At 39.6% G+C, this 16,241-nt stretch overlaps 2 protein-coding genes across 2 annotated transcripts in view; both read left to right on the top strand.

Moving 5' to 3' along the window:
- The window catches only part of LOC131954118 (uncharacterized), a 28,864-nt gene extending 17,148 nt beyond the window's left edge, over positions 1-11,716 (top strand). Inside the window, exons 6-10 of the mRNA XM_059317648.1 lie at positions 3,998-4,096; positions 6,553-6,610; positions 7,089-7,222; positions 8,086-8,214; positions 11,166-11,716. Of these exons, the coding sequence (XP_059173631.1) occupies positions 3,998-4,096; positions 6,553-6,610; positions 7,089-7,222; positions 8,086-8,214; positions 11,166-11,224 (479 nt within the window). The 3' untranslated portion in view covers positions 11,225-11,716. The remainder of the gene's footprint in view (positions 1-3,997; positions 4,097-6,552; positions 6,611-7,088; positions 7,223-8,085; positions 8,215-11,165) is intronic.
- A 3,261-nt stretch (positions 11,717-14,977) lies between these two features.
- Positions 14,978-16,181, top strand: LOC131954110 (uncharacterized). The gene is made up of 4 exons (XM_059317633.1): positions 14,978-15,040; positions 15,137-15,265; positions 15,570-15,687; positions 15,976-16,181. Exons 1-4 carry the CDS (start codon positions 14,978-14,980, stop codon positions 16,179-16,181), a joined length of 516 nt encoding a protein of 171 aa, XP_059173616.1.
- Positions 16,182-16,241: the final 60 nt, after the last annotated feature.

The raw sequence follows: 16,241 nt of genomic DNA, 5'->3' as shown, positions 1-16,241 counted from the left end.
TCATATAAAGAGAATTTCACTCGCGGTCACATTTTAGCCCTCGTCGAGGGCTTTGAGTGTAACCGACAGTTTTCCCTAAAGGTCAAGCCATTGACCTAGGAGCATGCAAAAAATTAGCCAGATATACTGAGCTTAAGTACCCTAAAGTCTGCGTTGAAATGACCCTCTGTTTTTCCCATAAAATACAAAGATTATATAGGGAAATACAACTGGTCAGTTTTGACCGCTTTACGAAGTTTTCCCAGAAATGCCGAGTTTTTTGTGACACCCCAAGGTGTTCTCCTACCACCTCAGAAAATTTCAAGGGGGGTCGTCGGAGGAATTTTTTTTTCGTAATAGAGCTCATATAAAGAGAATTTCACTCGCGGTCACTTTTTAGCCCTCGTCGAGTGCTTTGAGTGTAACCGACAGTTTTCCCTAAAGGTCAAGCCATTTACCTATAAGCATGCCAAAACTGAGCCACATGTAAAGAGAGTAAGTGCCATAAAATCCGTTTTGAAATGACCCTCTGTTTTCCCCATAAAATACAAAGATTATATAGGGAAATACGACTGGTCAGTTTTGACCCATTTCCCGATTTTTCCCGGACATGGCGAGTTTTTTGTGACACCCCAAGGCGTTCTCCTACCACCTCACAAAATATCAAGGGGGGTCGTCGGAGGAAATTTTTTTTCGTAATAGAGCTCATATAAAGAGAATTTCACTCGCGGTCACTTTTTAGCCCTCGTCGAAGGCTTTGAGTAAGACCGACAGGTCTGCCCTACGGTCAAGCCATTTACCTATAAACATGCCAAAAATTAGCCAGATGTAAACAGGGTAAGTGCCCTAAAATCCGTTTTGAAATGACCCTCTGTTTTTCCCATAAAATACAAAGATTATATAGGGAAATACGACTGGTCAGTTTTGACCAATTTCCCGATTTTTCCCGGACATGGCGAGTTTTTTGTGACACCCCAAGGTGTTCTCCTACCACCTCACAAAATTTCAAGGGGGGTCGTCGGAGGAAATTTTTTTTCGTAATATAGCCCATATAAGGCGCCGGTCAGTCGAGGTCAGTTTTGACCCCCTCTCCGTAGACTTTTCGGCCAACCGTCACCGGCCTTCGTGTTCTATCGCCCGAAGGCACCATCGTGCCAAATTTGACGCGCCTGCGGCGCCGGGAAGTGCCCTATCGGGCACTTGACCACTTTGCTTTATATATATAGACTAGGCATACTGCCTAGCTTCGCTTAGGTTTTCAAAAAAGTTGAGAAATTGAATGATTAATTAATAGGTGATTGGCTGTTATGTTAAATGCTTAGGGCCTAAATTTATACAGTGGGGTACTTTTATTTTGCCCATAAATTGATGGAATATTTGCAAACTTATTACTCGCAAGGTTATTAGAACTGAAAGGGCTTTCATAAAAATTATTAATCAAATATAATATTGAATTACTTTTGCAATTAATTTTACAATTTCAGTACAATACAAAACTTAATTTATAAAAAAATATCAATGTAAAACAATGCTATACATTATGATTTTTGTTTTTTCTTAAAAAGAGTATACAAAATATTTAAAAATTGTTACATTAAAAAGTTACCGCCCCTGTTTATAGACCAAATGACCAAATCTCGTATAATGAGAATTTTAATCGCAGTCATTTTTAACCCTCTTCGAGGGCTTTGATGCTGACCAACAGTTTTTCCATACGGCCCAGTCATCTATAGAGGTGTATTCAAAAAATTAGTCAGTTATACAAAGAGTAAGTACCCTAAAATTTGTGTAGAATTTACCCTGTTTTCCCCATAAAATACAAAGATTATATAGGGAAATACGACTGGTCAGTTTTGACCCGTTTCCCGATTTTTCCCGGACATGGCGATTTTTTGGTGACACCCCAAGGCGTTCTCCTACCACCTCACAAAATTTCAAGGGGGGTCGTCGGAGGAAATTTTTTTTCGTAATAGAGCTCATATAAAGAGAATTTCACTCGCGGTCACGTTTTAGCCCTCGTCGAGGGCTTTGAGTGTAACCGACAGTTTTCCCTAAAGGTCAAGCCATTGACCTAGGAGCATGCAAAAAATTAGCCAGATATACTGAGCTTAAGTACCCTAAAGTCTGCGTTGAAATGACCCTCTGTTTTTCCCATAAAATACAAAGATTATATAGGGAAATACAACTGGTCAGTTTTGACCGCTTTACGAAGTTTTCCCAGATATGCCGAGTTTTTTGTGACACCCCTAGGTGTTCTTCTACCACCTCACAAAATATCAAGGGGGGTCGTCGGAGGAATTTTTTTTTCGTAATAGAGCTCATATAAAGAGAATTTCACTCGCGGTCACATTTTAGCCCTCGTCGAGGGCTTTGAGTGTAACCGACAGTTTTCCCTAAAGGTCAAGCCATTGACCTAGGAGCATGCAAAAAATTAGCCAGATATACTGAGCTTAAGTACCCTAAAGTCTGCGTTGAAATGACCCTCTGTTTTTCCCATAAAATACAAAGATTATATAGGGAAATACAACTGGTCAGTTTTGACCGCTTTACGAAGTTTTCCCAGAAATGCCGAGTTTTTTGTGACACCCCAAGGTGTTCTCCTACCACCTCAGAAAATTTCAAGGGGGGTCGTCGGAGGAATTTTTTTTTCGTAATAGAGCTCATATAAAGAGAATTTCACTCGCGGTCACTTTTTAGCCCTCGTCGAGTGCTTTGAGTGTAACCGACAGTTTTCCCTAAAGGTCAAGCCATTTACCTATAAGCATGCCAAAACTGAGCCACATGTAAAGAGAGTAAGTGCCATAAAATCCGTTTTGAAATGACCCTCTGTTTTCCCCATAAAATACAAAGATTATATAGGGAAATACGACTGGTCAGTTTTGACCCATTTCCCGATTTTTCCCGGACATGGCGAGTTTTTTGTGACACCCCAAGGCGTTCTCCTACCACCTCACAAAATATCAAGGGGGGTCGTCGGAGGAAATTTTTTTTCGTAATAGAGCTCATATAAAGAGAATTTCACTCGCGGTCACTTTTTAGCCCTCGTCGAAGGCTTTGAGTAAGACCGACAGGTCTGCCCTACGGTCAAGCCATTTACCTATAAACATGCCAAAAATTAGCCAGATGTAAACAGGGTAAGTGCCCTAAAATCCGTTTTGAAATGACCCTCTGTTTTTCCCATAAAATACAAAGATTATATAGGGAAATACGACTGGTCAGTTTTGACCAATTTCCCGATTTTTCCCGGACATGGCGAGTTTTTTGTGACACCCCAAGGTGTTCTCCTACCACCTCACAAAATTTCAAGGGGGGTCGTCGGAGGAAATTTTTTTTCGTAATATAGCCCATATAAGGCGCCGGTCAGTCGAGGTCAGTTTTGACCCCCTCTCCGTAGACTTTTCGGCCAACCGTCACCGGCCTTCGTGTTCTATCGCCCGAAGGCACCATCGTGCCAAATTTGACGCGCCTGCGGCGCCGGGAAGTGCCCTATCGGGCACTTGACCACTTTGCTTTATATATATAGATATATATATATATATATATATATATATATATATATATATATATATATATATATATATATATATATATATACTTATAGTTTTTTTTAAATTGAAATGGTAAGAGAAATGCTAAAAAAAGAGATAAGACAATTATAAATAAGTGTTAAAATTAATTTGAGGGATTAAGCCTACCATGGCTTAAACATTCGTTTTTTTGACGAATGCCCAAGAAAGCTGAGCACTCGTTTAGCTTATAGGTTAATCTGGCATCGAAGAAATATTAAACATGAGGAATGTTCAATGAACGCTTTTATTACACGGTTTTTCATATTTTTTAGATAAATATAATTATCTTTAATGATAAAAACTAATCATGTTAAAATTTAATATTGCAAATTCAGTTTTAACTTCTTTAAAGTGAGGTATTATTGATAATTAAATTAAAAGATTAAATAATTTATGTGTGTATTTGTGTTGCTAATGTTAAAACGCTATTTTTGTGTGTGTTTTTTCAGGTTTGGACCCAAGCTCAAAAACTGGTTTTTCGTTTGATCAAAGCCGATCGGATCTGAAACTCTGTTATGACTTTTATTTTTTTTATAAGCCACCAACAAGTTCGTATGGATATACACATCATACATGTTGTCGTGTATTTCATTGAGTATATTTTTTTATAAGCCACCAACAAGTTCGTATGGATATACACATCATATTTGTTGTCGTGTATTTCATTGAGTATATTTTTTTTTGCTGCTTCGTTGTGTTTGTCAAGCTTACTTTTACAAAATGTCTAAGAATGCTTAATCAATAGAAAAGCCATTGAGCATAAGGTCACACTACTTCTACCATTGGCTTGATTTTGTGCGGCTCTTTTCCACATGTCAGAATTGCAGTTTTAATCTTGCTGGAGAAATTTTTTTTGTTTGTCTGGATTCTTCTGCCCACTTTTCCTTTCCTCGGGGATTCCCTCTAGTCTTGTCTCGCCATATTGTGGTCCATCCACCTCCGTGTTTTATTTCTTGTTGTTCAATCTTCTGTTGGCATCCAGCGATACATTGACACTACAGAAACGGTGCAGAAATTGGCCTATCAGTACTTTGAAGAACTAACCCAAACATTCGATTTGTACCGTGTTGCCCTTCCCCATCCCTCGCGTAAAATTCACCTTTTGATTCGTTTCTACACAAGCCCAAACTTAAATACGAAGTGTCGTATTTGAAAATTATTGTTTTCAACGCAAATGAAGATTTGAGTTTTGATAGTTCTGTTTATATAAAACGATGTTTGAACAGAAAAAGACCAAGTTATAGACCATGTACCCGAAATTGGTATGCCCAGCTTAAATAGTTGCTTTTGTACTTGATATTTTGGGTTATTAGCTTTTTTTATGTTTAATGATAAATAATGTCGCTTAAGTCTTGATATGTTGGGCTTTTAGCTTTTTGAAGTTTAATGATAAATAATGTAGCTGTACTTGCCATTTATCATTTTCTTTACTATTGTATATTGTTTACTACGTATAATCTTCCGTCGTTTAGTTTTTTCCACAAAACGGCCCCGTCATTACGACTCCCGACAAATAGGCTCCCGTCATTTAGTTTCTCCACAAAAAGGCCCCCGTCATTACGACTCCCGACAAATAGGCTAGCGTCATTTTGGCTCACGACAAAAAGGCTCCTGTCAATTTGGCTCCAGACAAAAGGACCACTGACAATACCGTCGTTTCTGTAGAGACTAAGTCTCCCGGCAAAAAGGTCTCATTGAATATGACACCTGCCAGTGGGACTCCTTCATCAATATTCTTAGAGTTAGCTCATCCAACACTCTTAAGTAATACAACGTATGCATCTCTTGTTCGGCAGGCCTTATTTTTATATTAGTGTATCTATTATAAAATATAGTGTTTTAATTTAAGGGTCATTTATCTATGAATACCATAATTGAGTCGGTTATAGGCTGTTCCAACTCAGTGTGTGGGGAGAAGGGTCCACGCTGTACCTTCCTACCTGCAGTATGCTTGTAGGTAATCAAAACAAAATGCTGTTATCATGTAAGCATCATGTATATCACACATTTACACATCTGTGCTCGCTTTTAAACAACATATCTTTTCTGTTGTAAATTAAACATTATCAAAACTTTAGAATTGGTGGAATGTAGCTGTAAAGGGCTCGATTTGTTTGTGCCCATTCAGGCATTTAAAAGAGTTTATAGTGGTATTGGAGGTAGGACACTATGGTTACTTTTATGCCAATAGTAGTCATGCCATTCATTGGTCTGGAGCCAATATGTCGGGAGTCATTTTGTCAAAAGTCAATATGTCGGGAGCCCAATTGCCGGGAGCCAATATCTCGGGAGCCCATTCGTCGGTAGCCAATATGTTGTGAGCCCATTTGTCGGGAGCCCATATGTCTTGAGCCCTTATGTCGGGAGCCAATATGTCGGGAGTCCATTTGTCGGGAGCCAAAATAACGGGAGCCCATTGGTCGGGAGCCTATATGTCGCAAGTCAATATGACGGGAGCCCATTTGACGGGAGCCAATATGTCGGGGCCCTTTTGACGAGGCTATTTTGACTGGGTCGTTTTGTCGGGGTCTGTTTGACGGGGTCAATTTGTCCCGGGCCGTTTTGACAGGGCACCTGTTTACTAACATTGGAGAAATGGTGTGACGTCACATGATCTGAACTCTCCCGTCTCCCTCTCAACAAACACCGTCAAAAAATTACTGACCCCCCTACCCCTACGTGTCTGACGTCATTTATGGTCGGCCCCTTGGATAAGGTAAAGGTGCAGTAAAACTGAGGTCAAACGACGCACTTTCTTTCTTCACTGGCGGCTTAGGCAGAGCTAGCGTCGGTCCAAACGATTTATACCGGAAATATAGCACGACAGTGTCGTAGATGTTGTGTTATTTTCTCGGCTTCGCCTTCCTCTCGAAAGAATTTCCCTAGCGCGTCCCTTTGCCTAATGGCTTTTGCACAATTCCTATCTTTTTGTGTGTTTACTTTTATTTTAAACTGTACCATTTACAAAGTTATTCTGATGAATTAAATATTTTTATTGCCTCAGGTTATTGCATAATTTTTTGGGCTTGTTGGAAACCGGAATTCAGCAATCCTGATTGCAGGTTTGAGCTGATAACTTGTAGTTCGTACCCTTGTATTGATACAATAAGGCATAAGAAAGAATTCCTTAGCATCATCCTATTAATTATAGATTTATTACATTTAATAAACATCCGATTTTTAAAAACACGACAGTAGAAATGTCTAAGAAAATAAAAACCTTTTTTTTTAAATTAATGTTAAACTTTAAAAAAAAATAGTTTCCTCGTGTTAACACTGTGTAAATAAAAGAAATCTAGAAAATAACGTTTGTTAGATATAAAAAGTAACTAAAATAGGCCCCTAATTATTCCGCTAGACCGGTATTTTTTTATTTTAAAAATAATGAGCATACATATTAGGAAAGTCTATGTAGTGTACATTGATTGAAGCTAGTTCAAATAACTTTTTAGGTTTAGAAAACTAGGACTTTCTATTAAGGTTGGGGAAGTGGAGAATTGAGTATTTTAAATGGTCATTTTTCAAAATGATTTTTGGCAGTGAGATACGTGAAATGTTGAACTGTTGCAATGAGGCTATACATAGCGATGGTTGCAGGCAGTTCCATGGTCGGTATGCTTTAATCATGTGGAGAAAATACCAAGAGAACGGTGACTTTGATCGTTGTGGACTAGGTAATTATCTTAGCTAAGGTCGGTGACGTAGTCTCAAGATTTAAACTCGCCAAATAACAGTTGACTTGAGTAAAGATACCGTTGTTTTCAACAGAGCGTCGGCGTCGGTTTCATTTTCAACTCTCTAAATCTCTCTCTCTCTCTCTCTCTCTCTCTCTATATATATATATATATATATATATATATATATATATATATATATATATATATATATATATATATATATATATATATATATATATATATATATATATATATATATATATATATATATGATAACAATGAACGTTTTTGGGAAGTTGTTGAAAATACTCCAGGGAATGTTTCTGCGGGGAAAAAAAATTTCGGAGGATTGACGCCCGGCAGTACACCAGCAGTTATCTTAGCACCTGGGGTCCGTTGATTGGGCGACCTACACAGGGGAAGGGGGGGGGGGGGGGGATCAGGTACTACTTGATTCAAATACAAAAGTAAAATAAAAATTAAAATAACAAGCTTTCAAATAAACTAAAAATAAGTAAATAAAACTAATCTGCTTTTTTTTAAATAAAAAACAATTGGCGACCAATGCCTTTATTAAAGAAAACAAATTAGTTTGATTTTCTTATTTTCAGTGCATTTTCAGTAATGCGTTGAAAATAAAGTTGACGCCACATACGGTTAAAATGTGTTCTTTAAATCCCAATCAGTAGCTTGCGTTCTCTAAAGCACAATTATCTGCCCCATCTGCTCATGCAAAAATCTAACCAGACCTGATCAATCTCCTACAAAACGACTCCGATTCTTCTATCTCTACTGTGACACAACTCGATAGTGACAGTAAAACATAAAATTTAGTCTGAGCGTGTTTAATATATCCGCAGGGTACAACGTAGATTATGACTATGTGGACTTATTCAGAGAAAACAAATACCACATAACCTGCTACAACTTGAGTGCAGAAATACGAGCCAACTTCTCTACAAATGGGCAGGAAAGCAGAACATTGAAAGGTAGATAGTATTTTGTAGTATTTTGTATTATTTTGAAGCATTTTGTAGTATTTTGTAGTATTTCGTACGTGTACGTGAACATGTACGCATACGCGTAAGTGTACGTTTATTTGTGCGTATATTTTTACGGGTGCAGACCGGTTATGGGTGATCTGATGTACAATATATATATATATATATATATATATATATATATATATATATATATATATATATATATATATATATATATATATATATATATGTATATATATATATATGTGTGTGTGTGTGTGTGTGTTTATGTATATATATATACTAGGGATACTGCCTAGCTTCGCTTTGGTTTTCAAAAAAAATAATTGCGAATTTAAAAAGTTACCTCCCTTAAAAATTGAACCAATGACGTAGTCTTTGTTTACTTTTTTTTCAAATACAGATGCAATGCTTATAAAGAAAATACGGCATCTGGACAAATTTATCGACCATAATGTTTTTTTCCGACGGGAATAAAGTGTTTTAGTTACACTCCAGGGTCGCTCTTCGACCTCACAAAATATCGACAATTTTTTATTTTATTTATAAAGATCATGTAAGGAGAATTTTACTCGTGGTCACATTTAGCCCTCGCCGTGCAAGCAGAGGCTGGCCGATAGTTTATCCATAAGGCCGTTTTCTTTACCCAGGATTGTGGGGAAAAAATTAGTCAGATGTACAGAGCCAAAGTTTCTAAACATTGTTTTGAAAATAGTCATCGCTTTTCACCAAATTAACAATGTATATATAGGGAATTCGGACCGGTCAGTTCTAAACCCCTTCCGGAATTTTCCTGAAGATAACGCATATTTTATAGTGACCCCCGCGGGTATATTTCTACGACGTCTGGAGTTATGATTGGGTTTGTATGACCAGATTTTTGTATATTTGTTTTTACAAAAACAGTACGATGTTTATATAAAGAAATATGGCCTGTGGTCTGTTAAAACATTGTTTCGGGATTTTCCCATGGGTAGCAATATTTTTTCCCTGACTAACTGGGGCCGATGTACATCTCCAAGAGTTTTCAAAGGGTTCCTACGTGGGAATTTTTTTTCGATATACAGCTCATATAAGGAGAATTTCACTCGTGGTTACTTTTTTTGCCCCGAATTAGAAGATCATGAGCAGATTTTGTGTTTTTTTACACGGTAAGGATCATGAAATTAAGTCTTTATTGATTATTAATTAAAGTAAATGGCAAAAACATTCAAATTATGTTATTGCACTATAGTCTCAATCAATATTATCACTTATTACAACAAGTTGAACTTTTATGGCATTTGGAATTACATAGTAGCGTGTTGTTTTTACACTTGCAGCGATTTGTTGTGCACTTGGTTGTGCAATTGCAGCGAGTGTAACCTTGGCCCCCAGTCAATGATTGTGAAGATGCGATGGTTCGTAGTGATTTTCCTCAGTGCCAACGGGTGACAATGAGAGCAGTTTTTCGTGAAGAATTGAAAACTCACTTCTAGCATATATTTGTTTAAATACACCATGTTCCGTTCCTAGCTTGTAGAAAGCGCCGACGACACTCATGACAACTGCAATGACGCTTCGGGGATCACCGCGACCTCTGTCAACATTTGGTATACGAATGCGAACATTATCTCCCACTTCAGCTTGTTTAAAATTTGTATCGGATTTTTTTAGCATCTTAGCACCTTGAGTTTGCAAGCTAGTATGAGCTGCTGACCTGTCGTCCATGATTTCTTGTTTATTGTGACATAATCTGCAGGTAATGTTCCCTCCGTACCCTTTGTCTGCTTCATTGGCTATTCCGCATATTGTATGGACATCGTTGCCAAAGGATCCACAAGAATGGGCACTACAATATTTTTCACACACTACACATAATCTGTTGGCCATATTATTGTCATGCAACTAGTCTGGACGTTCCGCCACGGCAGCAGATGTGTTAGCTGAGGATGTCGTTGCATTTATGGCAACCACAAGTTTTCATAAACTGAATGGATTTGAGATTCTCAGCCCATTGAGCTGATTCATTTGTCTGCATCCATGTCATCATTATGTTTGGAACATCTTGTTTGGTACGTTCTTCTGAACCTTGGCTTTGGCTATGCCTGGTTTTCCGTGAACTAGTTTAAGTTCAGGCCACATGTTCTATAGTTCAGAATTATTTTGGCAGTCATCTGGTATGTCTGTCTTTTGGTCTCACGGGCTTTTTTTTCATGTCGCATTGCATATACAAACAATAGCCAAACAATACGTTACTCGCAATGAAGCCGCACGCAAAACAACTTAGTCTAAAAAGGACATTGGCCAGGACATCCCGGCTAGTGAGTGCATTGGCCGGCCAATGTACGAAATACGTTCTCAGTGCTAAGCTCTTCGGGCTTTGGCCAAGAGAGCCGGCCAATGCGTGCATTAGCCGCACTTCGGGCTTTGACCGTAATATATATATATATATATATATATATATATATATATATATATATATATATATATATATATATATATATATATATGCGTGTGTATATATATATATGTGTGTGTGTGTCTGTGTGTCGGGTAGTTTTCCCTCTGGCTATCAATAGCCGTTTCTATATTTAAAATGGATCTCAGATGTTTGTTTAAACATAAAGTAAAACCGTAGAGCGTGTTTTATAGAAAGCAATGCATACAGCAACGACCAAAACAAAAATTACCAGCATCACCTACACTCTGAACTTTCCTTACATAATAACATTCCTATGCAAATCTTTCCGAATATTGAGTTTATAATACATTAATGCTTACATCATTACAAACAAATTCAATATTTAAAAAGTAAAGTCAATTTGAAAATGAAATAATTTCTCGAAATAAAACTTTAAAACTATTTATAACACTATTCCTAAACTTAAATCAAATGTTTATTCCAAAACTTGAATCAAACTAATATGTATATGTATTTGTTATTTATTCCACAGAGAGATTTTGGATTATGATGGTTGCTCTAGGGGTCATTGCTGCTGGCTTAAAAGTTTGAGATTAGGAGAAGTCTTGTATACAAAAAGTGTTAAAGAAAGCAAGCAAACGAAGCCTGATATGTAGACAGCAATTCAATATGTACATTTAATTTAGTATGCACAAATTGTAATGATATATCTTAAACATGTTCTTCTTTGTTTGATGATGCGTTTGCTATTTGTTTATATTTCTTAGGGTGACAGGACAAATGATGAATGGACAATTGATCTCAGTCTAAATACCTCAGACCCATTTTCTCAACGACAAACTATCTAAGGGATATTACGGACTAGATAATATCTCAGATATCTGTCTGAGATCTGTTGCTCTAAGATCATTTGACCAGTGGTCATTGTTGTTAGCGCCAGGAAGTATAATCAGTTAGCTCACAAGTTTTGGTCTTATTATCCAGAGGGAATAGCTAGGGGGATATGGCATAGGTTAAACATCAGGCAGGCTTGAGTCTCTCTCTCTCTATCTACAGACGGGTCTGAGAGTCTCTCTATCTACAGACGGGTCCGAGAGTCTCTCTCTATCTACGGGTGGGTCTGAGAGTCTCTCTCTATCTACAGGTGGGTCTGAGAGTCTCTCTCTATCTACAGGTGGGTCTGAGAGTCTCTTCTCTATCTACAGGCGGGTCTGAGAGTCTCTCTCTATCTACAGACGGGTCTGAGAGTCTGTCTCTATCTACAGGTGGGTCTGAGAGTCTCTCTCTATCTACGGGTGGGTCTGAGAGTCTCTCTCTATCTACAGGTGGGTCTGAGAGTCTCTCTCTATCTACAGGTGGGTCTGAGAGTCTCTTCTCTATCTACAGGCGGGTCTGAGAGTCTCTCTCTATCTACAGACGGGTCTGAGAGTCTGTCTCTATCTACAGGTGGGTCTGAGAGTCTCTCTCTATCTACAGGTGGGTCTGAGAGTCTCTCTCTATTTACAGGTGGGTCTGAGAGTCTCTCTCTATCTACAGGCGGGTCTGAGAGTCTCTCTCTATTTACAGGTGTGTCTTAGAGTCTCTATCTACAGGCGGGTCTGAGAGTCTCTCTCTATCTACAAGCGGTTAGGATTAACAGCAGTGTTTCTTTGAGACATTTTTCTCCAGGGGCACGATATTTTTCGGCCTGCAACAATGCATAACTTTAAAATTAAAAATACACATTCTTTTAATGAGTTCTGATGTTATTAATTATGGATATTTTATTTAACTTTTTCTGCTTTGTTATTGATATCACAGCACGTGGTATGTGTTTAGTGTTGGAATCGTAAAGCACTTGTCGCTAAATTGAGTAGATATTTTGTGCGACCAATGAACGAAATCGCTGCATTAGATTGGATTAAATCGAGTTACAAGATTGTCTTAAAACCCACAGACGGTCATTCTGAATCAATAAAAGCATATAAAAACTACTTCAACTTTTTGTGAGTTTTATACAATCCCCTTTTTGTAGGGTCTCATTTTTTTAATCATCAAGATTTGTATGTTATTCGCATAGCTTCAATTTTTGTTGTTTTCATATTTTTAAAAAAAATATATATCAATCAAAACATAATGGTAATATTTATGTGCAATGATTGATGAAATCAATTTTTGTTTTAAAATTTTTGAATAGTTCTTGAATATATTGATATCTTTTATTATTCCTATGATTATAATTTACCAACTGTACTAGTACTATTACAAGTAAATGTCAAAGGGTCTTCTATAAATGACGTCACATTCCTAGATGGGGGGGGGGGGGCAATGAACTTTACTGACGATGTGTGATTAGTGGAAGGAGAGGAATTGTTTTTGAAGTGTGACGTAATACTTTGCAATTTTAAAAGTAATGTCAGAACCCTTACTATAACCATTATTTCGCGTTTTTATATTGTAATTTAAATATTGATTAATATACTCAATGTGTACAGTATTAAGAAAGGAATCACTCTTTTTAAAAAATCGTACTTTGGGGGGGGGGGGGGGGGGGGGTAGTGGGCCGAGGTCGAAATAGGGAAGGGGGGAGCCTTGCTTTTTTTGTGACGACGGGGGGGGGGGGAGGTAAAAATCGTTTCTAAAAAGCGTCAGGTCTTTTCTGTATGACCCCTCAATCAAGTCATCTATCTACAACAGCTAGACACAATTTTCTGTATGACCCCTCAAGCAAGTCATCTATCTACAACAGCTAGACACAATTTTCTGATTGACCCCTCAATCAAGTCATCTATCTACAACAGCTAGACACAATTTTCTGATTGACCCCTCAATCAAGTAATCTATCTACAACAGCTAGACACAATTTTCTGATTGACCCCTCAAGCAAGTCATCTATCTACAACAGCTAGACACAATTTTCTGATTGACCCCTCAATCAAGTCATCTATCTACAACAGCTAGACACAATTTTCTGATTGACCCCTCAAGCAAGTCATCTATCTACAACAGCTAGACACAATTTTCTGTATGACCCCTCAAGCAAGTCATCTATCTACAACAGCTAGACACAATTTTCTGTATGACCCCTCAAGCAAGTCATCTATCTACAACAGCTAGACACAATTTTCTGATTGACCCCTCAAGCAAGTCATCTATCTACAACAGCTAGACACAATTTTCTGTATGACCCCTCAAGCAAGTCATCTATCTACAACAGCTAGACACAATTTTCTGTATGACCCCTCAAGCAAGTCATCTATCTACAACAGCTAGACACAATTTTCTGATTGACCCCTCAAGCAAGTCATCTATCTACAACAGCTAGACACAATTTTCTGTATGACCCCTCAATCAAGTCATCTATCTACAACAGCTAGACACAATTTTCTGATTGACCCCTCAAGCAAGTCATCTATCTACAACAGCTAGACACAATTTTCTGTATGACCCCTCAAGCAAGTCATCTATCTACAACAGCTAGACACAATTTTCTGTATGACCCCTCAAGCAAGTCATCTATCTACAACAGCTAGACACAATTTTCTGGATATAACTACTGACTATAACTATTATTAAACTTTATTTAAAATTCAGTTTTTTATACAGCTACAACCACGCGTGTGAGTTAAAGGGAAATTTGGGAGATGAGTTAGTGCACTTTTACATCAATTTAGTTGTGGGAGGTATGTTGGTGCACTTTACATCAATTTAGTTGTGAAAAATGTGCTCAGTGCACTTGTATATCAATTTAGTTGTGGGAGGTGTGTTAGTGCACTTGTATATCAATTCAGTTGTGGGAGGTGTGTTAGTGCACTTTTATATCAATTTAGTTGTGGAAAATGTCCTCAGTGCACTTTAATATATATTTAGTTGTGGGAGGTGTGTTAATGCACTTTTATATCAATTTAGTTGTATGAGGTGTGCTTAGTGCACTTTTATATCAACTTAGTTTCTGTTAACTTAGGTCAAGGTTTGAATTGTTAGCATTTATCCTAAATATAAATTTACTTTTATAAGAAATAGAATTAATACATAGAATAAATAGCAAACAGGTATAGTATATATCAAAATATTTTTTAATAAAAACAAAATTAGACAAACGTAATTAAGTATTATACAGAACAGTATAAATGTGTGTCAGCTCTTTCCTCTACTTTTAATATAGCAAAAACATGGGTAGGTTTCTGAGGGCAAGGGCCCCCAGTCTTCTAACGTCCACGGGGCCCCCAGTCTTCTAACGTCCACGGGGCCCCCAGTCTTCTAACGTCCACGGAGCCGCCGGCTGGTCTGGCCCCCCAGTCTTCTAACGTCCAAGGGGCCCCCAGTCTTCTAACGTCCACGGGGGCCCCAGTCTTCTAACGTCCTATGGGCCACCAGTCTTCTGACGTCCACAGGGCCCCCAGTCTTCTAACGTCCACAGGGCCCCCAGTCTTCTAACGTCCACAGGGCCCCCAGTCTTCTAACTTCCACAGGGCCCCCAGTCTTCTAACTTCCACAGGGCCCCCAGTCTTCTGACGTCCACAGGGCCCCCAGTCTTCTAACGTCCACAGGGCCCCCAGTCTTCTAACGTCCACGGAGCCGCCGGCTGGTCTGGCCCCCCAGTCTTCTAACGTCCAAGGGGCCCCCAGTCTTCTAACGTCCTCTGGGCCCCCAGTCTTCTAACGTCCTCTGGGCCCCCAGTCTTCTAACGTCCTCTGGGCCCCCAGTCTTCTAACTTCCACAGGGCCACCAGTCTTCTAACGTCCTCTGGGCCCCCAGTCTTCTAACTTCTACAGGGCCACCAGTCTTCTAACGTCCACAGGGCCCCCAGTCTTCTAACTTCCACAGGGCGCCCAGTCTTCTAACGTCCACAGGGCCCCCAGTCTTCTAACTTCCACAGGGCCACCAGTCTTCTAACGTCCACAGGGCCCCCAGTCTTCTAACTTCCACAGGGCCCCCAGTCTTCTAACGTCCACAGGGCCCCCAGTCTTCTAACGTCCACAGGGCCCCCAGTCTTCTAACTTCCACGGAGCCGCCGGCTGGTCTGGGCCCCCAGTCTTCTAACGTCCACAGGACCCCCAGTCTTCTAACGTCCTGTGGGCCCCCAGTCTTCTAACGTCCTCTGGGCCCCCAGTCTTCTAACGTCCACGGGGGTCCCAGTCTTCTAACGTCCTATCGGCCCCAGTCTTCTAACTTCCACAGGGCCACCAGTCTTCTAACGTCCTCTGGGCCCCCAGTCTTCTAACGTCCTCTGGGCCCCCAGTCTTCTAACGTCCTCTGGGCCCCCAGTCTTCTAACGTCCTCTGGGCCCCCAGTCTTCTAACGTCCTCTGGGCCCCCAGTCTTCTAACTTCCACAGGGCCCCCAGTCTTCTAACGTCCACAGGGCCGACGGCTGGTCTGGGCCCCCAGTCTTCTAACGTCCACAGGGCCCCCAGTCTTCTAAGGTCCACGGGCCCCCAGTTTTCTAACGTCCACAGGACCCCCAGTCTTCTAACGTTCACAGGGCCGCCGGCTGGTCTGGGCCCCCAGTCTTCTAACGTCCACAGGGCCCCCAGTCTTCTAACGTTCACAGGGCCCCCAGTCTTCTAAGGTCCACGGGCCCCCAGTTTTCTAACGTCCACAGGGCCCCCAGTCTTCTAACGTCCACGG

This window comes from Physella acuta, unplaced genomic scaffold, assembly GCF_028476545.2.
Source record: "Physella acuta isolate Inbredline_101_S28 unplaced genomic scaffold, ASM2847654v3 ptg000973l, whole genome shotgun sequence".
NCBI lineage: Eukaryota > Metazoa > Mollusca > Gastropoda > Physidae > Physella > Physella acuta.
The sequence above is the reverse complement of the archived record's forward strand: the minus strand, read 5'-3'. Positions and strand labels throughout refer to the sequence as shown.